The sequence below is a fragment of the Andrena cerasifolii genome, chromosome 16 (genome assembly GCF_050908995.1).
Source record: "Andrena cerasifolii isolate SP2316 chromosome 16, iyAndCera1_principal, whole genome shotgun sequence".
Classification (NCBI taxonomy): Eukaryota; Metazoa; Arthropoda; class Insecta; order Hymenoptera; family Andrenidae; genus Andrena; species Andrena cerasifolii.
In genome coordinates, this window is record NC_135133.1 from 10,698,000 (window position 1) to 10,721,251 (window position 23,252).

Consider the following 23,252-nt stretch of genomic DNA (forward strand, 5'->3'; position numbering starts at 1 on the left):
TAATGTGTCAACGATGATTAAGAATCATGAAAGCGGAGGAGCAGAACCGATGCATTTCCCTTGGAAAGCACCGACGACTTCATGGTCGTTCCCGTTCGCGGTCCGATGCCACGCAGGCCTTTATGAGAACGCCCGGGCCCCGCTTGTCTCTCGCACCCTGGCCACGAACGTCACACGGATGTATTTAGCGACGGAGGGTCAATCTATCCGGCTGTGATTCTCCGTGGACAGCTCCAGTCGTCTCTGTCGAGCTTCTGACACGGGCCATTATTGATTGGAAAATTCCTGATAGAAACGTCAGCGACGCTGCAGCCAGTAATGTCTGATCGCGAAAGTTCCGGGTGCGGGCGTGAAGATTAACGAAAGGGCGGGACTGATGAGCGAGCTACAGTGCACGCGTGCCTCGGCGAGCGCCTCCCGCGCTCCAACACGTACGTGGAAGATACATGTAGCCGCTTATCTAATTCAATTTGGTAATATCGTGGCCATTGAGGGAATAAATGATTACCGGGAAGATATGAAGTTATCTGGCCCCGTGGGACGCGTAAATTGCCATTACCCGCTGCTCCCGGCGGGGCGGTGCGGAGCGAGAGAGGAGCCCGCGGCTTTTTAGGGAGGCCGCTTCGAGGATCTTAATTATTAATCGTTCTCGTTAATCACGCCGATCGGCGAGGATCGCGGACGGTATCTGAGCAGCGGCGGGCGCGTGAAATATCGCGTTGAAACGTCAGGCTAGCAAAAACGATTGCCCCACCTCCGACGGGTATAATTTATCCGACGTAACGAATATCAGATCCTGTACGGTCAGATCTGCCCGCTGACGATCCTTCCACGTCGTTCCTCGCTCCCCTGGAACTCGCAGCGTTTACAGACATCCGAAATCTATTACGATTTTTGGCTGGACGATGAAAAACTCGCGTGGGGTGTAACGGGTCGCGGGTCGTAACTGTCGTAGACCCGATTGGACGGATATATACGTTGCCGAGCGATCACGAAATCCTAGGGTGAGGCTCGTCAAGCCGCGGGGGGGGGGGGGGGGAAGGAATAAGGGGTGGAGGTTGACTGTGCGCCCGGGTCTCGAGGGGTGCCAATGGAAAATGGTGACGGCTAGAGGGGGCGCGAACAATGCGCCAGAGATTTAGCGTGACACCCGACGGTGCAAAACCAGTCTGCACGTCGAACGCACGTCGGTGACTTTAGAGGAAAGACTGTGCGAGCACTCTGCGCGATGCTCTTTTTCGAATTTTCAGAAAGAAACTTTAGGCAGAGCGTCTCAAGGAGCGGAGTACACGGAAAAGTGATCTCAGTGGAGTAGGTGTTACTAGTTCCGAAGCCGATGGAAATTGAAGATTTTAATGACCCTTCAGAGGAGCGCGTTTGACGGACGCAGCGTGCAAGTCGAAGCGGCATCAGAGGGCCGAGGATTCCGTCGTTTATCATTTTTTTTATTTATTTCGCACGCGACAGTCTGATTCACAAATCTTCTCCGCTAAGTAGGGGGTTCGGAGCTAGAGAACGAGGGGGTTGGTGGTCCCCCTCCGGCATCCCGATAGAGCGTGAAAAACAGAGGGGTCCATTGTAACCTCGTCCTGTGGCTAATGCGACTGTCGTCGGCGTAGAGAACCGGGTGCAAGAGGTTTCGTCCACGGCGAACATTAGCCAACGGTCGTTTAGCTGAAAATCCTCGCGGGGCACACGCGCGCTCTTTGGGTTCCGCCTCGTTGAAAGCGGATTTTTTTCAGCTGCACTTTCGCACGGAAGTCGAGCACCTCCGAATGTTCTTGCACTCCACTTTGTACAAGCTTAATTGTTTTCGTCGCGTCGTTGCGAAACGGACCCAGTTCTCCCCCTCCCTCGGGGCGCGTTTCGATTCCTCGGGCCGAGCAGCGGGTGGCCCGAGCCTTTCCGCCGTTAAAAGAAACCGTTCCCATGCCGCTCGAGCTTCGTGATAACGACGGATAGGGATCTAGATGATTGAAGAAGACAAACCGCACTTTGTTCCAGTTTTTCAATACATTCCTCGCTCCCGTTCATTTCCATCGAATGACGTTTGCCCAACTAATTCTAACGAGCGGGATGCGCCGCAGATTCTATCTGGCAGAACCGCTGCAAATTTGTACGCCGCAGAGATAAGGGGGTTCGCGCGTTGTAAAATTACCCGCAATAAACATGTCATCGCGGCCGTTATTATTTTTATCGCGTGTACTCGGCCGGCAGACGTGTGTACGTGCCTCTGTACGTAAAGTATCTGGCCTCGCATCGGAGTAGGTGTATAAAGTCTAACACGGCCGGGAAGGATTGTCTGGTGTCCGATCTCCGTGGGAGCTAGCGCACTCTAGTTAAGCCGTCATAGTCTTCCGCTGGCCTGACTATCTGTACCAATTAATCCCGCGCCGCCACCGTCGCCGTCCAACGTCTCTGTACATTTGCCGGTTAATCCGATTGCATTTATTCGAATAACATTTTCCGACAGACTCGGTCGCGCGAGAACCTCCCTCCTGAGCCTCTCTTAATTCACGACCAAGTAGCAATTAACACAAGGGTGAAAAGTAACCCGTGGCACGTGCACCCATCTTGTTACATACTACCTTGATGTTCGCGTTCCTCCATTCAGATTCCGATGGTGTAGTCAGATTCGTTGCTACGCGATACCAACGCGTAAAGGAAGTGCAATTAACCACTCGGATAAGGGTCAGTCGCATTCTCTTACAGTTTAGAAGGATCACTCGGCCTTCCTACCTCCCGCGAGCGTCATCTTTGCTCCGGAATCGATTATTGGCGGGATCGTGGCGAGCACGAGGAGGACAGAGAGGCAGAACTGGGGAGAGACAAGGAGGAACGCGAACGGGGGACGGTTGTTCTTTTAACACGGCTTTAGGGGGTCCTTTATGCTGACACAAATATCGCTTATGCCGGCGTCGCGCCGCTGTTTTGGTGGAGCCCGTGGAGCATTGTGCCTTCGAAGGCCGTGTGTACCAAACACCGAGCTCTGTGTACCCAGCAAACACGCTCGTCACGTGGCAGCCTGATCCCTTCCGCAGTCGCGGACTCCCCTTTACGGATTTGCGCAACGGGTCAGCCTATTCCCTTCGGAACTGCCTGTGGACCGGCTTGGATGGAGAACCTCTTCCCATTACGTTTGATACCGAAACCATCTCTCCTCCTTCCTCGAGAGATGATCCTGTCGTTGCGAGCGGACCTCTCGCAGGGCGGCGAGCCGCACCGCGCCGCGGGTACCGGCAAACACACGTGCGCGTTCTTTGCGTCAGCTTTGTTTGCCAGCATCCGCTTTCAATGACGGACCGATATTCCTGGCTAACGGGATCCGCTTCAACTTCTTTTTTTTCCATTTCACCCCCGTGGCTCATGAATACGGGATCGTCTTCCCATTCGACGCCGACGCCTCGGAGAGAAACGTTTGACCGAGGATCCTAGGGGTAACTTTCACGGATACGTTCCGCTGCTTTCTAGCGAGTGACTCGCCGTCAATTATAATTATAGGGATATCGGGTACAATTGACCGGAATGGTACATTCTTAACGCGGGGTGGTCTTTATGATAGATAAAGGTCCACGGCTCGTTTCCTCCCCTCTGTTCTCGCCGGCAGCCTTGGGGAAGGGTGTCGAGAGGAGCCTCGAAACTTCACTGGAAAGTGATAAATTATGTCTACGCGGGGCAAAATCGTCCGTAACGGAGGGCTTTCGAAAGGGCACACGCCATTACCTCCGATGTGTTCGCGAGACGACAACCGCGTCGACTAGAAGGCCGACGTCGTAGGCGACGAGGACGACTCGTCGACGAGACGTGTCCCGGCGATACGGTAACACGTTGCCACCAGAAAGGGAGAGATGATAAAGAGAAGCGGAGGGGAGGGGGAGGAGAGCTTCACCCTTCGGCCGAAACTGAAAGTTGTATTGTCGGACTCCCTTATGAGGGAAAAGGTCGGCATTATATTCGCGTTAGCGAGCGCTGCCAACGATCAAGACAGCGGTCAGCGCTCTTTCACGTCGGTCATCAATGCGCGCCATCAATAATCGCGCTCTGACAGCTTCCTCGACCTAAACGCTGGGATCTCCTCGTGGATTTAGATCCTCCTCGATCGACGATGCTTGCGAGAACGTTCCGCTATGGCGGAACGAGCACGAAGCAACGATTATTTGGGATGGGAAGATAATACTTGGACAGTGGCGGCGATGCCACGCGACATTTGTCGTTTCGCGATATCCTGATGCATTCCTTTTTGCACGGATTAAAGTACGGGACGGGGGAGAAAAACGCTGAACGGAGGAGAGTGGAAGTTTGGCAGAAACAGCTTGACGACCATATTCCCACGTGTGGGTTCGAAGTTGGTGGAACTGCAGTTTATCGAAAAAAAGTCGAGCATACGAAAGGGAGAAAGAAAAGACAACTTGATTCTCCGTGGAAAGCCGGCTGTTTTCACCACCCTCGACCAAATACCATTCCCCTGGGTGGCTTCCTCCGCTCCGCCAGAAACTTTGGCAATTTATGCACCTTTTTCGCGCGTAATAGCGTGTATTCTATCAATGCGCCTGCTCCTCCAAGATATTACTGTTTCTCTGCTCAGCGATGCATCGTAACGATTCGAAGTCTCCTATCAAAGGGTATTTGGGGAAAAAGACTCCTCGGTGGAGCATGCTCCTCGCAGGCAAGGAGTAAATCCAAGAAAGCACCTGGCGCGTCTCCTGCGCGGGATCCGTGCACGTGTCGAAAGATATTAAGTCGACGGGGGAGGATATGAGGTGTAACGACATCGGGAGGGTGGTGCACGATGCGTCGCGTACACGGCATCGATCTTCATCCATCAGCCACGCCTTTGCCCTACCCCCCGACAGAAGATTTCTTTGCGGTTTCTCCGGCCGCACCGCCAGATGTATCGCGAGCGCGATGCACGAACTCTTCGGCTGCGTTTTCACGCAGCCTCGAGCCTTCGATTCCCCGATTCATCATCGCGATACTACCCGGCGAGCGTCTCTCACGCGTGATCGAGCCGGCGCGTGGTTGCGAACCCTCGGCCCCCTGCTTCCGATTTCAGGAGGGCAACGTCGATTCCGCTCAGGATCGTAGGAACCGCAAATCACCGTCTCGACGGCTTGACCAATCGTGACGAATGAGCGACGATGATTCTGCTCGGAATCGAGAGCGCGGCCGATGAGAACGGCTAATGGATCCCATCCCTTCTTCCCAAATACGAGTCGGAGGTTGTTCCTCGAAATTCAGAATGCAGATGGAACCCCCTCTTGTTCTTTGGTCCTCGACCAAACATGGCAGCCCTACTCCCGATCCCGTCTAGAAGAAGTCGATGAGTATTCGACGCATCGAAAATCCACGAAATCCAGCAAGAACCACGGGAAAACCTAACTCCATACTGAATGGCCCCGCACGGCGCGACGGTGAAACCTGAAACGCGAGTATACGATACGAGGACCCGTGAAAAACACCCCCTCGCGTTCTCTGGGAGCTCGGCTCAAAGACACCGCGTCGGCGTCGCGCGTAACCGGCGTATCGCCTCGCGATCTCATTAATTTCCGGGGAGCAATAAAAACGGGCGATGCCGCGTACATACACGGTGGAGGAGAGCGCGTGGGACAGACCCGCCCACAGGCCGTTCCACCACGGCCAGGAGAGACAAAGCTGGGATATATGTCGGGGCTAAACGGAGGACAAAAGATAGGAGTGAAAGTACGAGGAAAGAATCGGGAATAAATGCTTTTTGCTGCGCGATATCGACGGTGGTATTTGCTTTCGGTATTTCGACGAGGGGTGGGCGCGCGGACGGGAAGGGCGAGCAGAGCGAGAAGGGCGAAAAGGGCGCGAGAGCATGTCGATCGAGTCGATGATGCCGGCAAGTCGTGCACGGGAGTCACTCGGTGGCATTGTGCACGGCACGTGCCGTCAGAAGAGAAAACGAGCGTGGCCGTCGGTCGAGGCGTAGCCGAGAGAGCCTAGTCACCGAGAAAGCGGCCTCGGCCCGCTTACAACTTACAATGCTCCATTCCTCTCCTATACTCGCGCCCAGATCTACCTATATATAGTATATGGACGGAATTAATTGATACCGCGTGCCCGGGCATCGGGCAAGGGTTGCGTAAGCACCGTGGAAAAAGCAACCTCTCTTTCACCGATTCTTTCATCCGTTTCCCTTGCCCGTCGGCAGGGACAAGCATTTAAACGGCCACCCGTTCCTTCCGCTTCGCTGAGCTCTGACAGACGATCGGATCGGACGGACACGTTCCGATCGTCAGCACTCGGTCTCGTTAATTCGACAGGTCTCGGGTCGCAGGTCGCAGGTGCGCCCACGACGACGAGGAACTCTAGCGGGATGAAGCGCGAGGACGGCGCCAAGTCGCGCGCCAAAGTTATTATAAAAATAATCAAAGTTTCCCGGAGCAGGATGGAGGGCCGAGTTGTACGGGCCAGCCTCGCGTACGTCAGGACGACGATGCTGGCGTCGCCGCTCATTACGTTTGACGATTATGCGTTAATTTGCAGCTAGCGATACTTCAAACGATTTTTATTCATTGCGCGCGCCCGCTCGACGAGGACGAGCTTTGCCCTTCTAACTGAAAGTCGTTTGTCGTTTCTGGTAGCTCGCCCGCCGGAGACGTAGGCGCCTGGATTCTTCGAGTTTTATATTTTTCGTGTCCTCCGCCGGGGATCGAGGTTCCTCGTCAAAGGATCCTCCGGATATGATAATCCCGACGGCAAGCTGAATGCGTAATGAAGTTTCTCCGGCGACAAGAAGTGGACTTGGCGTCTGATTAGCTTTGCCTTTACGCGCATCTCGGCCTAACGCGCGCCTCTGCCTCGCCGGAGATTTTTCAACGACCTCGCAAATTGGCCCCAGCTCTCTCGCGAATGCAGCCCGGGAAAGGCTGCGGACAATTTCTTGCGACATCTCGCGAGAATCGCGACCGCGTAATTGAATGTAGTTATTTCGATGGGGTGGCTGACCCACGCCGACAACTAGCGAATCAGGTGGCCGCAGCAGATTCCCCGGAATCGGTGAAATCGGGCTGATAATCCTCCCCATTAGACTCGAGGCGTAAAAACCCAACAGATTGGAAACCGCATTCGGTTAGACGGCCAGCCTTTATCCGGCGCGGAGAGGATCCTCTCTCTTTCCCTTTTGCATTAGCGCGTCCCCGATCTGGCAGAGCGGTACTATTAACTAATGCCAGCACCCCTGTTGAACGCAATGCCATACGTGCACCAGCCAACCAGCGAACCAGCTAACCAGCCAGCCGACCATCCAGTCGGTCGGACAGGGTGCGGAGGAGCGCGTTGCTGGTAGGACATGCCCGGTACGACGGGACAGTTTAAGCCCTGATATATCGCTCGCCGACACTCCCAACTTCTGTCGCCGTTTCTGTAGCGCTTTTTTGTCACGGCAAGCCACGGCTGACCATATGTCCACGGAAACCGAGATCCCCATCGAGTATCCGTGACTCTGCCACGCGCTCCCTGTCCGATTCTTCTCTCTAGCCACCGTCCTATGTCAAAACTCCAGTTCTCTGGCCAGCTGATAACCTTTTCTTTCGCAACTGTCCAAGACCCCCGACGAACAACCGCCTCTGTCCCTCCCTCGATCAGCTCCTGCACGTAAGTTTAGGATACCGTGACAGGAGCCGTCGAGTCGTTTACATGCTTCACTGGCTCGCCTCGTTCCTTTGCGCCCATTGGTTTTCCGGTTACGTGGGCGCGTTTAAGCGAGCTTAGATAACCCATGGCCCAACGGGCGAACCCCACTTTGCACGTAACAAATGATGCCACATGTTCGAATCTTGACTCGCTCTCTTCCTCTAACTCTGTCTCTCTGTCTCTCTCCTCTCGTCACCGAGCAACCCGCGGGGCACGGAGCATTCTGTGCCCGCTACTCGGGGATATACCAGTGGGGTCCTAGGCTCGTGTAATTTGTACGGTTAACGCTCGTGCAAAAACGAGAGAGAGAGACGGAGAGCTCGACGGGAGCTGCAGCCGACAATTTACACGCGACTAACTGCCGCACTGGGAGCATTTACCAGAAGCACGAATCGAATCGCTCCTACTTAGCTGTTAATGGAACCTTATGCCAGTTGCCGCTTAAAAATCCCAAGCAAATGGCGCCTAAGCAAGAGCCCGTTAAATCCTAGTGTCCCGGGAGTAAGAGGGAGACGTTAGACGTCTATATGCTCCAGATACATGCTACACCTTTCAGAGATTTCAACGACCCGGCCGAGCAGAGGTGAGAAAAAATGAATTCCTCGGAGGTGTAGCGAGAGACCGTAACTGATGCCGACGGATGGGCAGCATTGAACGGGACAAACGCGTGTATGCTTACGTACACGTTCGCTGCATCCCCCCCCTGATCCTCTTCCTGGTCTTTTCATCTCATTGTCGGCGGTCGTCCGAGTGCCACCGGGCTGCAGGTAAGTGGCCGTCATCGCACCTCGGTTAAAAAGGCTAACCGATTGCCGGCTCTTTATCAAGCACTTTACGAACGCTTGAAAAACTGCCCCGGGTGTCCGAGGTCTGGCCGGTCCTCTTCAACCTTCAACCTGAGCCGCTCATTGTCATTAATTCTGACATATGCCCGAGTCGGTTACAAAGGCCGCCGATACCATTCAGGTATTCCTCCGCTCAGCTGCGAGAGGCTTCGAGTATTCCACGCCAGTTAGGAAAATGCCGAACAAACGGTTTTCCCCTTTAGCATTCGTCACTGTACCTACTTATGATATTCATCGACGCACCAAATTGTTTTCGCCCCGATTCTTGAGAAGATCGTTTAGGTATCTCGGGGTAAGCTAAGCCGTGATTCGTGATAGAGGTATCGATTTCTACTTATTCATCCGTGAAATCATCATTACTCCAATCGATGAGGCAGAGGACCGTCTTCCACGAAAAACAATCGGCGAACGGATATAGGTAATTCTTTTTGCGAGGTAGCCAGACCGAGCATAATGTAATGCGCGCATGAATATTTATTTCGCGGATAGGAATGTAAACCGCGTGTCTCTTGAAACGTGATTTTGCTACTAGCTCAATTAGGTTTTACAAGCTACGCCGTTATACGTGATTTACGATCTTACCACCGCTGCCAATGCGAAGTCTTCTTTTTCTCTTCCTCCCAGTCCAAGGACCGAATATCTGCTTCCACCTGCAACAAAAGAGGCACACTGTCACGTAAGAGTTTCGAGATGGACTTGCCATAAAAACGCGGAAAAACATCACGACAGATGCTGAAGCGTGCTCTAGATTCGCCGCGGGGTTTTTACTAAATAGACGAAAACTCTTCGCTGTGAGGTTCGAAGGCTTGGCCGTTCCCGATAACTTATTGCCGATCGCGAAACATCGTGACGTGATGGCCGAACAAACGACGGACAAATAATTCCATTCTATTTATCAGATAACGAAAAGACCACGATAAAACCGCAATAGGTAGCGTGTAACTGTCGGAGGAAACGAAGGAGGAAGAAGAGAGCGGGAGAGAGAAAGAGGGCTGCTGGGATAAAGAAGCTAACATGTCGTGCTCGGTCTCTCTTCCTCTCTCTCTCCCCCTGTCATTAATACCAGGCGACTGTTACATATGGATGAGAAAGCAGGGTTAGGCCAGGACCGCGGCGGCAGAGAACGAGACGAAAGCGAAACGGGATGCAGGGAAGCGAAACTCATCGACTAAAAGCATCCACGAAAGACCGAAGTCGTTTCGCTCTCGTCCCGAATCTCGTCTCGCCCTCGGTTCGGCAGTCCGCACGAACAGCGGCCGACGAGAGTCCTCGCCAAAGAGCGGAGACTTCGATAAGGCCGCAGTGCTGTGCCGCGCCTCGTCGGGGGGGATGAAACGAGCTCCCTCGACGTTTACCTACGATTTAAATTGTCTGCGAGCCCCGGAACCTCGATTTCACGGAATCTTTGCGTTACATCGGATTCCTTTTTCTCTTTCTCCTCGCTCGCCCGCGCGAAACGTTGTTTTTCCACTGCGCAGCTTATATCCGCTTCTCATCGGCGACGGGTCGGTGAAAACTTGTGCATCGAATTATCGAGCCCGAGCAACGGAGTCCCAGCTCTTTTCCTCGAAGAATCTTCCTCCTTCTTCCGCCGCGTTTCCCCGAGAATTCGCAAAGACATTGGCGCAACGTTTATCGCCTCTCAGGAATTGATCGCGAGCCGAGGTCGTGGCTCCTCTCCGGCGATCTATCCCGTCCGCAGCAACGATAAATCTGCCCATGCCCCCCCCCCCCGTATATCTTCCGGTCAAGGGGAGTAAACGCAATATAGGTAATGTTCTGACCCAGCTACTTAACAAATTGCTACAAATTGCGGCGAGCGTTTAGCCGTCGGACCCGTTGTGAATCTGCGGCCTCCTCTCCGGCGTCCCCGTCATCTCTTGCGGTCGCTTTGCCGGGGGTTCGATTCTCCGTTCGCGTACAACGATACGGTGGTGACCACATGGTGCTCCCATATGTCCGCGCCATCACCGCTCACCCTAACGTACGCCGACCTTGCCACGAAGTTGGAATTGCCGTGCGGCAGAGAGGGAGGAAGGCAGAAAGGGAGAAAGAATTGAAAAGGACGCGACGGGACAGGTTTACGTGGCAAACTCCGACCCGGAGTAACCAAGGGTTGCTCCCGGTCCCTTCCAGCAGCCAACGATATTTATTTCGACAGAGGTGTTTGTTTACCGAGCCCTTAATCCGATTAGCGCCGAGCGAATAAAACGAAAACGGGAAACCTGCGAGTAGTCTGCCTCCGTGAGCTACGCTGGCGAGGAAGGATGCCGTGATCGCGGACAAGTCATTAATCAATGGTTTCGGAGCGGAGAACCAGGCCCTCTAATGGCACTTTAAAAGCGATACCCTCGAGCCAATCGGTGATCGCGTGCCACGCACGGATCCTCCGGGTTAATTTCACGGGTATTTAACGCGGTTTCGCTCAACAATGATTCAATCAAGCCGGATTTATTTGGCCGGGATTCGACGGTTGTCGGCACGAGGCGGTCATTAGGGCTTCTCATCGGAAACGCCTCCGAGCCTCTTGCTCGGAACAAATGCGGCATCCATCCGATACTGCCGCGCCGAGGCCTTCCTTGTTAGCTGGTCTGTCACTTTCAGGGCGGCGAACGCTAATCCAATTTCGATTCTTCTCTGAGATCGTGGATCGCGGTCTACTCGGGACTCGGTGGCGTTACGATGCGACGCAACTGATAAGTTATTTAGCGAGTTAGTGGCCAGAGGTGGCAATCTGGTTGAAACTGTGGGGGTTAAAGTCCTAATCCGATACTTTCTCGAGACGTTCGGGTCCGTAAGCACGACGATCGCGATGCGTCTGGTTTTGCACCGTTAAACCGTATCCGGGAAGGAAAAGAAAGACGAATGGCTGGCGCGATTAGAACGACGCGTCGGGCTGGTCGGGCTCGTCCGGCGTAAATATCGTTGAACGCGGAGGCCTCCTGTCCAGGAAGGGGACCGGGATCGGCAATTCGACGCCCGTGCGAAATGTTGTCAGCCAATTTTCTTGGCCAGTGCCTCTGAATGCCGCAGATTTCCATCTAGGTCCGTCCTCGGTGGCGCCGGTGTATACCGTTGCTGGGTAAATACACCCTTTTCCATCCCCTCGAGCGGACGAGCGTCGTCGTCGTCCTCCTCCACCTCCTGCTCTTCCTCCTCCTCTATCGTCCACCCGACCCACCCCCCTAGGCCACATGAACCACAACTGTGATTATAATTCGTAGTCCCTGCTGACAGAACCAACCACCATCGTCAGCCCCGTTTCTCCTCCGCCGCGCCTCCCCTTGCTCCATCATCCACGCTCGGTACGTCAGTGGACGGGGATCGGACGCTGTGTAAAGGATTATGCACGCGGATTTAACTGATGAATCACATTGTCGTCTTGATTCGCGGTGGCGTTAATTTTCGGCTCGGCTCCGCTCCGCGAGCTGGCTCGCCCTTGGAGCACGCGCCCAAGCGTGTACTCGTTCCTGCAGGGGGAAAAGAAAGGCTGGAGGTTCGAGTGTCGCGGGTTAAAAAAGTTCTCAGTCCGAAAAATTCCTCGCGTCCGCGCTGTCGAGAAGTTACCCACGCTAAATTGGCCGTAGAGAGCTCCTCCAGCCTTACTTCGGTAATAGATTCGCCGAGCGTGTTCGTTATAATTGTTTCGCGTAATCTAACGATGTTGGGAACGTGGCTGGTACACGAACACGTGTAACAGGCGATTTTTCCCCTAAAGAGGCAGAGCAAAAAGCATGGATCTAACGAGAACAAGGGAATACATTACGGATAGAACGGCGATAAATCTCGGCGGACGACAAATTACCGGCGGCAATTAATCGGTGAACCTTCCCCGATGCTTATTTGGAGAACTTGTCTCGCTTAATGCGCCGTAATGACTATTCGAGATTACGGCAATCGAATTCATCGGCAGGCCGCAATAATTTATGACCGATGCTTCTTTAGGATACCCGCTTGTGGCGAGCTTGTGTCGATCCTGCCCCCCCCTCGTCGTTAGGTTCCCTCTTCCTCTCCCGTTCTCTCCGTCTCGCGTTCGTCGAGCAAACAATTTCCATTCGTTTGGAAAGGTTTCTAATCCGCCAACATCGGTGAGTAAAGCCAGAATTAACCGCTCTTCCCATTCCGGCCTACCGCGACCGATCTCGGGGCTTATTAATTTTGCCAATAATGCCTGGAGGGTGCCTCCTCCGCACAGATGGCGTATCACGAGTCAATATACTTTTCCGCCACGAAACCGCCCCTCGGAACACGTGACGGCCGCCGAATTTTCGCCACGCTAATCATCCCTTTGACCTATGCCTCTCGCATATGGTTCCGCGACCGGTTACTCTTCCGCCTTGACGAACGAGGCGAGAATCTCCTTGGTATACAATTATACGTAGGAGAGATGCCGGGTCCAGGTCGAAATCCAGTTTTCCAGGCTTTATCGCGGATCTATATTTCACGTGGATCCCACAGGCAGTCGTCGCACCTATTTATACGACATAAAGTATACTGGAGTTCTCGCGGGAGAGCGAAGAGCTGGAAGAAGAGAAGCAGAAGGGGAGGAGGAGACGATGATGACGAAGAAAACGAGAGCGAAGAAGGCGGAAAGATGTGGCGAGGGAAGGGAGCCGATGGTTCTGCCAGAGTCAGGACACGATCACGGAGCATGGACCCACGGAGGGAGGAAGAGAGAGAGAGAGAGAGAGAGCTGAATAAAGTAAGCCGATGTTAGGTGTGTGTACGCGCGTGCGAGCACGAGCATACGTAGCGGGTGGAACGAGATGGACGTAAAGGAGACGGAAAGAGGATCGAGAGAGAAAAGCGGGACAAAGGTGTGGTGGAGAGAAGCGGAGAGGAGGAACGAGAAAAAGAGAGCGAGAGAGAGAGAGGCAGGCTGAGGGAGGAAGACGAGGAGAGAGAAAGGAGAGGACAACCCCCTCTTCTTTGCGGGTTGACTCGAACGCCGGCGATATCTCGACCAATCAAATCACGCCGCGGGCTCCGCCTTTTATCATTATTTTACTTGTTTTCCCTTTACTTCACCCTCATTGGATGACATTCTCTGGGCCATTTCGCGGTGCAAAAAAGATACCCGCGCCCAGCGGAGGACTCCATGCTTCCTCCGACGTCCTTCGGTACCCTTCTGGTACCCACCTTGATCCACGGACCACCTCCACGGAGATTCGTTTGCTCTCCTCCGCGAGCAGAGTCCTCCCTTTGCCAACCGAATGCTTTTCCACCGATTTCCACGCCAGATTTTCACTTCCTCCAGGCGCGCCGTTACGAAACGCGAATGATGAACGCGTCCAGCGATCAATAGCACATCTGCCGTCTTCCGAATCTCCTTCTCGACCTCGAATCTCGCGCAGCTCCAATCCTCTTTCCTCCCGTAAAATACCTATTCTCAGAATTTTGGTACACCTATTCCTCCTAGCCAATGTTGTCAAGCCGTGACGGTCGAAACTTGCGCGTTGTTTTTTTCGCTCGCGGAACCCGAAATCGTGGGAACGAACGATCGGTCGAAACACAAGAGCGCTCGACGTCGAAAAGCGTGCTCGATTCATCGACTTCGTGATCCGGACGAGAGCGAATCAACGATGAAAGCGTCCGCGGGAGTAGCCGCGGATAAATTCGTATCGATTCGTCTAGCTGGCGCATCGGGGCCGTGATTGACGAGGTTCTCTCGTCAAGGATTATGCGGTTCGTTGGTTGGAACGAACGGCTTTGGGGCATGAGTGCGTAGACAAATATACCTATAGGTAGAGCCAGCCGTCGAGCTCGCCGATGGACACTTCCCAAACCACGAAACTTCCAAAACCACCCGGGGTGTATGCCCCAGCAAAATTATCTTCTCGCAAATGAGGATACGTTTTGCCAATTGCGCCCGATCGATAACCTTCGCTGTAGAAATAAAAGCTCGCCCAATAATAGAGCCAGCGTCCAGGCGATCTGACCCCTTCGTCATAATTGACACCCTCCGCGGGCTGCAACGATACTTGGGCCATTTTTCTCACTCGTCAACGCCATCGACGCTGTAATTTACATTCGTAAATCGCGACCGGTCTGGTCTACCAACAACCTACGGACAATTAAGCATCCCAGTCAGAAGCGAAACCCTCGCGTTCGCGAGGCGAACGACGACAATCGGGCGGGCATGTTCCCGCGACGATATGCCGGCTGACGAGCCCGAACCTGTAATTCACTGAGAATAAATTCCCCGTGGCAGACCCGCTCGTGGGCCCCGAAAAAAGAAGGATGGTCGGTCGCACCTACGTTTGATCTGGCATTGCGCTGCACCGCATTGTATGTATATCGACCGGTGTAAACTGTTGGCCAACCAAGAGGAGAAGAAAGAGGAACAGAGTCACGTGGTGGTGCCGAAAAGAACAATTCCGTCGGAGGAGGGCACGAGAGAGGGCGAGGGGATACCCAGGGGGAGAGGAGACTCACCACCAGGTCCGGGTCTCGCGAGGAGCTCGCACCGCGAATGACGACGCAGCCACCTACAGCCCTCGCGCGACAAGATGCAAGTAACGTGTTACCAACGCTCGCGAAGGGCAACAGGAACCGCAGAGGCCGAAGCTATCCCCTTGCCTTTGATTTCCTGATACGAAAAGGCAAAGCGCACGAACCGGATAACGATTTGTTCGAAAAGCAATATAGCGGGCTATCATTGGGGTGGCGGAGTATGAGGCGAAGGAAAGCGAGAAGGACGAGTAGGATGAGGAGTCGCTGGGGGTGGAGCTGGGACGCGGGCGTATGGGGCACCCTTTTCCTAAAATTTGCATGAGGTATTAAAGCGCGGTGGCTGCGTTCACCAGCGGAGTTCCTGTTTGCCGACACCGAATGCCGAGGATCAAAGGACCTCTGGCAGGCTGGCGTCTCTCTCCCTTCGGGGACGAGCGACGCGAAGCGACAGAGAGGGCAGCAGAGGGAAGCAGAGAGAAACGGAGCGGAGAGAATCGTTGGTAGCCTTTGCAGCGCCTCCGAGGAACCCTATGACAGCCAACTTCGGTTATTCGTGCTTGCTTCCAAGCCTTTGTCGTTAAATCGTCGATGGTACGACAACTGATTTCCTTCGAATCCACGACAGGGAGCCGGGGATTACGGTTGTCACGTCGACTTGCCGACATATCGCCGGTAATCCCCGTCTTCCATCTAGCCTGGTTCCTTCGGCAGAGGTCGCTTAGCTCCCTGTCGGATTCACGCCAGACGCCGCGCAGCGCCGGTGATCGCGACGATAATCAGCGATCAGGCTGGAACGAGGAAGGAGCACACGCTATCCTGGCTGTCGACCGATTATCATAATTGCCAGTTAATTACGGAATTTATGCGTTCGCGTCTGGAGCCCGAGGCACCGTCGAGCGGCCGTTCGCCAATTTCACGCGCAATAAAGTCGTGGGAGGAATCTAGGCGAGAGATATGTCCGCGGCGACGGGCGTGATTCACATGATTCACGCGCGTTCCGTTGCGCGAAATCGAACCACCTACCCGATCTGATACACAGACACTGCCTCCGCCTGGCCGCGATTCCTCCGTGGAAAAGACGAATGGCCGACGGATCCTTGGACGCAACGACCGCGGACCAACGATATTCCAGGAATGTTAACGCGCGTAATCATATTCTCTTGCTCGCATCGTGCCCCGTAAAAACGTTAGCTGGCAGTGATGTATGCCGTCGGGGGCACGCATCGCATAAGTAAGGAGGGCCTTGGGCCCATTCATCAGCTAACGGGGGGAATAGGCCCACGAACCACATCGGCCTCCCTCACCCCCTCTTCTCCTACTCTGGCTACTCTTCCCAAGGGATAGAGATCATCCGCAGGCCCCGTCCTTTCGATTGCCGGACAATTTGCAATCCGCAAAGTAGTTTATCCGGGTGAGTTGATAAACTCGATAAAGACATCGTGAAACGGCCACTGTGGGCTGTTGCATCGGGAGATTCTGACACCCGTGGAGAAGCCACCTATGCAAAAACGTGAAATGCCAAAGTATGACACGAATTCGTCGCGGATGGTAGAAAAAGGGGAACGACTTTCCTGACAAATAGAATCGCCATCGGCCCAAGAGAGGGCACGCGTTGCCCTGCGGTGGGAAGGGACGGACGGAGCATCGCGTTCCCCGAGCACCGACGGGTGCCAAACCGCATTTTAGGCGAGCTAGCCATACCAGGTGAAGTTCGCCACCGTAAGGATATCATTCTGCTTGGACGGAGTGGCCGGCCAGCGACCTGCTGGGAATGCAAAAAGGTCGCGGCCCGTCCCGTTCCGTCCTGGCCCGTCCCGGTCAGGCCTGGCCCGGGTTGCCGCGTTTTACAAATTATTCAATTAGCCCCGCGAATTAAGGTATGCATATTCATCGCTCTCTGATACGCGTACGTGGCGCTCCGCGGCCTCGACGGCGGCAGTGGCGGCCACATTCAGCGCGCATAAACAATTCGGGCTCGCACACGCGCGTTAGACGCTCTAACGAACTCGCAGCTGCATCCGAAATGCATCCGTTTTGCAACGATGCGGACAGGGGGGCCGGGCCGTCTGGCTTTCCTCCGTGTCCACGGTGCAGTTGCACAGAATGCACAGCCACGCTGCCGGATATGCGCGTCGATCTCTGTCGAGGATCCAGCCGCTTCGCTATTTTTTTCTCGGTCAAGCGGACAGGACAAGCTCGTAGACATTTCGTCCAAGACGCACGCCACATTCCATATCCCCTGATATCCTCGGACAAAGGAGATTCGCGAGCCGTCAAAGCTCTCGATACAGCCCACCGCCGTTCTGAACTTGGACGGCGCCCGGTGAAATCCGTGCCGTGTAAAATGGTAAAAAGCGGAATTAATTCGGAAGGCAGAGCCAACGGATTAAACCGGGCTTGAGGACGAGGCGGCTGGATTATTATTTCTTCCGGTAGATAAAACAGGGAAGCGGAATAGGGAAATAAAACACGGCGAGCGCTGGTGAAATAGGCTGGCCGCGCGCGTACGTCGTGGCCAGAGTTACGGGTCGGAGCTCCTGGGCGGGGTTGCGTTTAAAACAACGCCGAGAAATGCACATTTTAATCGTATCGCTAATAGCCCGACGTTTATAAGCCTCGCTGTGTCTCATGAATACGCATGTCCCTGCCGGTGACAACGGTAGAAAATTAATGCCCGCCGGACCATCCCTACCGAGACTTTCGTTTCGGCTGCGATTCTTCTCTCCGGGCCGACATAATTTCCCTCCGCGCATTATACAAGACTTTTATCTTCGATCGCGTTGGATTCGGTTCGCGGAAATGTTTGAGAGCGCGCTAGATACTGGGATAAATGTCCGGAACGGTGGACAGTTATCGTGCTGTATTATTCAATAGTCATCGAAGCGGAATATACCGATCGTTCGTTTCTTACCCGAGGTAGGTACTATTTGTCCAACGACATCATCGCGCTGACCCGCAAATTAGCCGGCTGGAAATAAATCGTTGCATCGGAGCCACGGGAACGCGTTTCGTATGTATATTGTATTCATATTTATGTGAATAATTGTGGTGTAACAGTGGCTCGAGTAATTGATACCCGTGTAAACGTTTACGGAGCCAGCGACGCGACGGCCGAAAGGCAGGCCGCCACGGCGTTCGCTCTTTTGCATTTCCATATCTTTCCAGCTACTTTCTAGCTCGGCGATCGCGCGTTCGACGTCAACCGTCCGCTGCTAATTAATCGAGGGTTCAATTAACGCGTCTTCGGGAGGACGGGCCGGCCCGGATCAAGCGGGATAATCGCGGATAACCTTGTCCCGTGGTGTAACGCCGGGCTCCTTTATTAATGTAAATGTATTCCCGATCGGTCGATCAGATAGTTTAATATTAATAATAGAGCACGCTCCCGAGATTATCAGCCTTCCGCGGAATTTGTCGGGCCCGTGTCACGACCGATATGCATCCCCGATAGCGCCAATTATGGCCGGGCCGATTGAGTCATAACGATTCTGGTTATGTTAAACACGAGTTTCTTGGCCGTTTTCGCCGATACGTCCCGCGACCCGATATAAGATAGCGCAAAACTATTCCACCCTGCCTTTAATTGGATACTTGTCTCTCTCTTCTTTCCTCCAGAGCGTTGCCAGGAGGAGCGCTTCGTTATCGCGGCGCAACGCGAGAACCAACCACGCGCGATACTCTGCCTTCAATAACAACCGGTATTACATAAAGCCAGGCTTCGGGCTCTTTCTTTTCCCCCCCATAAAGCCATAAGCTATCTATCCCGCGCAAACCGGGCTCGCTCGCGCGACCAGCATTCCCTCTGCGCAGCCTGCGTTTATGTCTCGGGTCTCGATCGTATTCCTGATCGCGACGCTAGATTCACACGGAATCCCGATCTGGCCGCGATGAAGCCGCGAGCTCGGTAGGCGGTCGAGTGGTCGCGAATTAATCGCGGCGCGAGGGCATCGAAAGGATGGAGGTTCCTTCGTAATTCTTTCGGTCCCGGCGATACGCACTTGCAGCCACGGCTAGCCGTATTTCTTGCTTCGCTTTAATATGAGCCTCGCCGCGTGCACGAAGACGTTACATAAAATGGCAAATATCGGAAGGGCTTACGGCTGTATTATGCCGACGGTAGCAGCATTATTGCGCGACGTCCTCCAGCGAGAAAAAAAAAAGAAGCGGAAGTGAAATAATGGGGAAAGAGCGAGACGAAGAGGACAAGGAGAGGCTCGAGAGACCGGCAGATGTCCAGGATGTCGTGGTAGCAAGTGTCTACGCGTCGCGGCCCTTCCATCGCGTACGTTGCCCCAACCTCGGTGTCACCAAGGCGGCGCGTGACCCATGAACCCGAGGCTTCGCGAAGGACAGCAGGTGGAGGCCGAGAGTCCCTGCGATAAATCGTTAAGGATCGCATTAAGGGACGACCGTTCCCCGTGCGAACAGTCGCTCGATCGTTAAGATCTAGCCTACCGTGAAATATATCCCGTCCTCCGGCGCTATATATCTTCGGAGACGCGCTAAATTCCCGCGCGTTTCATTCAAGACACTCGGACGCGTGCGTTCGCGCCAGCCAGTGGTATCCTTGCCTATTGATGCCCTTTAAGGATCGCGGGAGAATCGGTGGCGATAGATCTGTCCTCGAGTAAGCGGTTGCCATTTCCCTGGATTGGCCAACAGTTCGCTGATTTTGAGCGGGGGCAAGGCCCTTTAAGCTGAAAAAACATTCTTTTTCCCCGAAGAAACGCGCGCGAGTCGACCGTACGGACGTTGCGAAACGCTTTTTCCATGAAAGGCGATTTTCTAAACGAGGTACGCGTCGGTAGGCTCGAGACGAGCTCCACCGCCGTCTTCGAAGCCAAAGTTATTTGCAGCAAGAAGAACTGCGATTAGAGCGATTAGAGAGACCACGGCAACGTGCGTGTGGAACGGAACGGTTCCATATATCTGGCCAAGCTTTGCGCAACGTTCCAACGCGCTTGCTCTCGGTCTCAATTAACGCAATTACCCGCTCCCTCGTCTAATTACCTATCAAACGGAATTGCTATCGCGCGGGCTGGCGCTCTCGTCTCTAATGAACGTTATTAATTGCTTTATGATTTTTCGATAAAACACGCCGCGTAATCAAGTTATTATCCCACGTCGGGCGTCCTCGTTGTTGCTCCGAGCTCCAGCCACCGGCCTCTCGCTCGCTCCCTCCACGCTTTTCGCCTCCTCTATCTTTTCACGTTCCCGTTGGACCCGCGAGAAAAATGGCCAACGAACCTCCGAGCCTTTGCTAATAGGACCACGCGAAGCTGCGCGGAGGAACCAGAGGGATCGAGCGGTTTTGGAGCGACAGCGAAACGCAGGCTGAAAGAGAGGCCGCGAGACTCGACGGCCGGATTTACCTAACTCTGACTATGAGTCTCGTTCCGAGGGAAGTTCGCTGGTTCATTTGAATATCGCGCGACCAAGTTTTATAACAATCCCCTTGGATCTATTAGCAGCGGTATCGCGGAGCCTTTGTGCGCCGAAACTGTTTGTCTGACGGCGAGACTACTACTAACTACTGCGATCGAGTTCGGATCGGGTCACCGCGCCGTGTCGGAACGAGATAAAAGCGCGTGTTATTTCTGCCGGTTATCCACCGCATCAAAGGAGGAAAAAGCTCGAGGGGATAAAAAGTCGTTAACGACTCGCCCCTGCGATATGTCGCCGATGAGAGAGGACATCCTAGTGTTACGATGTCGACGATAGCCCCGGAACCAGGAGAGAGAGAGAGAGAGAGAGAGAGAGAGAGAGAGAGAGAGAGCAGCACATTTAGCGTGGCAAGCAGGTGAGATTGGTGAATTCGGAGCGGGACGACAGGGTGACGGAGACCGAGTAACAGCCGGGGTTGTTCCGTCACGGATGCCCTCTCGTCGGTTCCCCCAATTTCTTATCTGCGGGGCCAATTTGATAGATCAACGATAGAAGCTCCGCTCTATAAAGCGAGCCAGCCTGCTCGACACCGGAGCAGGTGCATCCTCAGGAGGCGCATCGAGGGAAAGTTGCACCTGACCGGCCAGGTAGTCGTCCGAACGAGCAACCGAGCCACCCTTGAGTCTCTATTACCGTTAAATTACTTAAAACCACGGCGGTTCCTCGGAGCACAGATTAAACACCAGTCATTAGCTGGACAGCGATGAAATCGTGGTTCCTTCTTCGTCGCGAAAAGCCCGCCAGCACCGTTCGTCTCGTGGCACGGCCGTCCGGCTTACGTTTCCACGGAGGTCTTTAGCGCTTCTCCGTCGAACACGTCGGTACATCCCGGCGACGTAATCCTGGGTCTTACCCCGTTCGCGGGGACGGGCGAAAATATACGTCCGGTGGCGGGAAAAAAAAAGCAGGGGTACGCGAGCGGAGCAGCCGGCTTTGGACGAGCAGTCGGGGGCGCGGAGGAAGAAAACTTAGAAAAGTCGTGTCCCGAGTAAACCCGGAATCGCGGGATTATCCGAGATGATCGCCTAATAGCTTTAGGAAAGAATCGACTGAGGGGGCCACTGAGGGGGGACTGCTTAAAATTAGCATAAGCCCCGACTCTCTCCGGCTAACGAGCGGAAGAGGCGAGACCCCAAAAGTGCTGCTGCGACGAGACGCGACAAAAAATTGGGAAGGGCGAAAAATCAGCCGCCGTGGACATCGATCGCGAGGCGTTAACCAAATCTCCTTACAAACATTTCGCCGAGCAATCGACACTCGGCGTAGTTTCGTGCCGCACGTTATAAACGGACATTCTTGTGTGTTTGCCTAATTGATACTCGCGTGACGAGGTTGCGCGGGCTTGCGGCGGCAGTGACCACGTTTCCTCGACGCGGCGCGACGCGGGAACCGCAGGGACTAACCGCGAAATGGGAGAATGCGGTTATCGCGAGCGGCACGCATTTGTCACGCGATACAAGTCGGTCTCGCGTACACGCGCTCGCGCGCCAGCCGATTCTTCCGGGTATCGTTAAGAGAAATTGTTACCGAGGCGTCTGAATTTCTTCTAATTTAGTGGCGCTGGCCGACGCGCCGCTCCGCCACGCATTGTCAGTCTTAATTGGCTGACTCGAGTGATTTACGAATCGAGAATAAAAAGAAAGCGTTTCTTTCGCTCGCCGCTCGCGAACGGATGAAACCGCGAGCGGCGGTCTAAGAGCGATTTTTCATGGAAATTATTAATTAGCCGCAGGCAGGAACACAGGGAGCGTGCAAGGACAATGGCGGGCAGCCGAAGCTCCTGCGCGTCGATAAAAATCTGACGGCAGATCCGAAACGAGATGGTAGCGCGAGCATGTTGCCGGAGAGAAGCCCGCGGCCCACGATCAGAGCTTTCTTTCCTTCCAAGAGCACCGAAACTCGTAAAATGCCCAGCACCCACGTAGATACGTGTGTCACGTAGACGGTGGCCCGGCTTTGTACGCTCCTCCCTATATTATCATCACGCGCGTACAGTCCCCGCCGTCAATGACGAGTCCGCAGGGACGGTGTGTTGCTCTCGCGGTGCGATTAACGAGGATAACGTAAAAATGATGACTGTATGGCTGTCCCGGGCATAAAATCTTAATTTTATGCAGGGCTAAATTACCGGTTAGCCAGCCGTGCAGCGTGCTTAAGATCCGTAAATTAACTGGCCGAGGGAGCGCACGGTTTTGGAGCTGCGCGCCGCGCCGGTAGCGCGCCCGATCTCGAGCAATTAAAAGCGACGAGTTAACGAGAGAACTATAAACGGACGGTTCGTAAGCGCGAACTAATCGCCAGGCAATTTAACGTTGGGAGAGGAAATAGCCGTGTCGCGACCGTGTTCCGAGCGGATTTCTACGACGACAAATCATCCCGACGGGGATATTTCTCGTCGGCCTATTTTCCTCAGCCGACTGAGTTTCCAGCAGACACGTATTTTCTCCTCTGGAAAGTTTCGTGGTTCCGTCCACGTGGATAACCGTAAACGAGACCGCTTCGATTCTTATCAGCGAGCTTCTGTGCTGCTTAAGTATACAAGGAATATTCGTAAACACTGCGTAAAGCGAGGGGCTGGTAGCGAACAATGGACCGGAGACGGGGCAGGAATTGCTGGCGGGGACTGTACCATCCACGTAGAAGCCTCGGTTCTACGTGCCTGTCGTCTTGTTCGTCATGAGTGCGTGCGCGAACGTCCGGCCTCGTCCGCTCGAAGGATGCTCGGGTTCTCCTGCGGCGTGCCGAGTCCGCCGCGTCGCTCGATCATGGGACAAAAGTCGGGCCCAACGGGTCCCGTGGGAACGAGGAAAGTCACGCTCGCTCAAAAACCGTATTCCGCGGCGTTCCAGC

General features: G+C 54.2%; 2 protein-coding genes across 3 annotated transcripts in view; both read right to left on the bottom strand.

Moving 5' to 3' along the window:
- Rpl30 (ribosomal protein L30) overlaps positions 1-23,252 on the bottom strand; it is a 191,866-nt gene that overhangs the window by 89,858 nt on the left and 78,756 nt on the right. The gene's annotated exons all lie outside the window — the stretch shown is intronic.
- The window catches only part of LOC143377571 (uncharacterized), a 137,841-nt gene that overhangs the window by 25,251 nt on the left and 89,338 nt on the right, over positions 1-23,252 (bottom strand). The window contains exon 3 of the mRNA XM_076828999.1: positions 9,087-9,154. Coding sequence (XP_076685114.1) covers positions 9,087-9,154 — 68 coding nt within the window. The remainder of the gene's footprint in view (positions 1-9,086; positions 9,155-23,252) is intronic.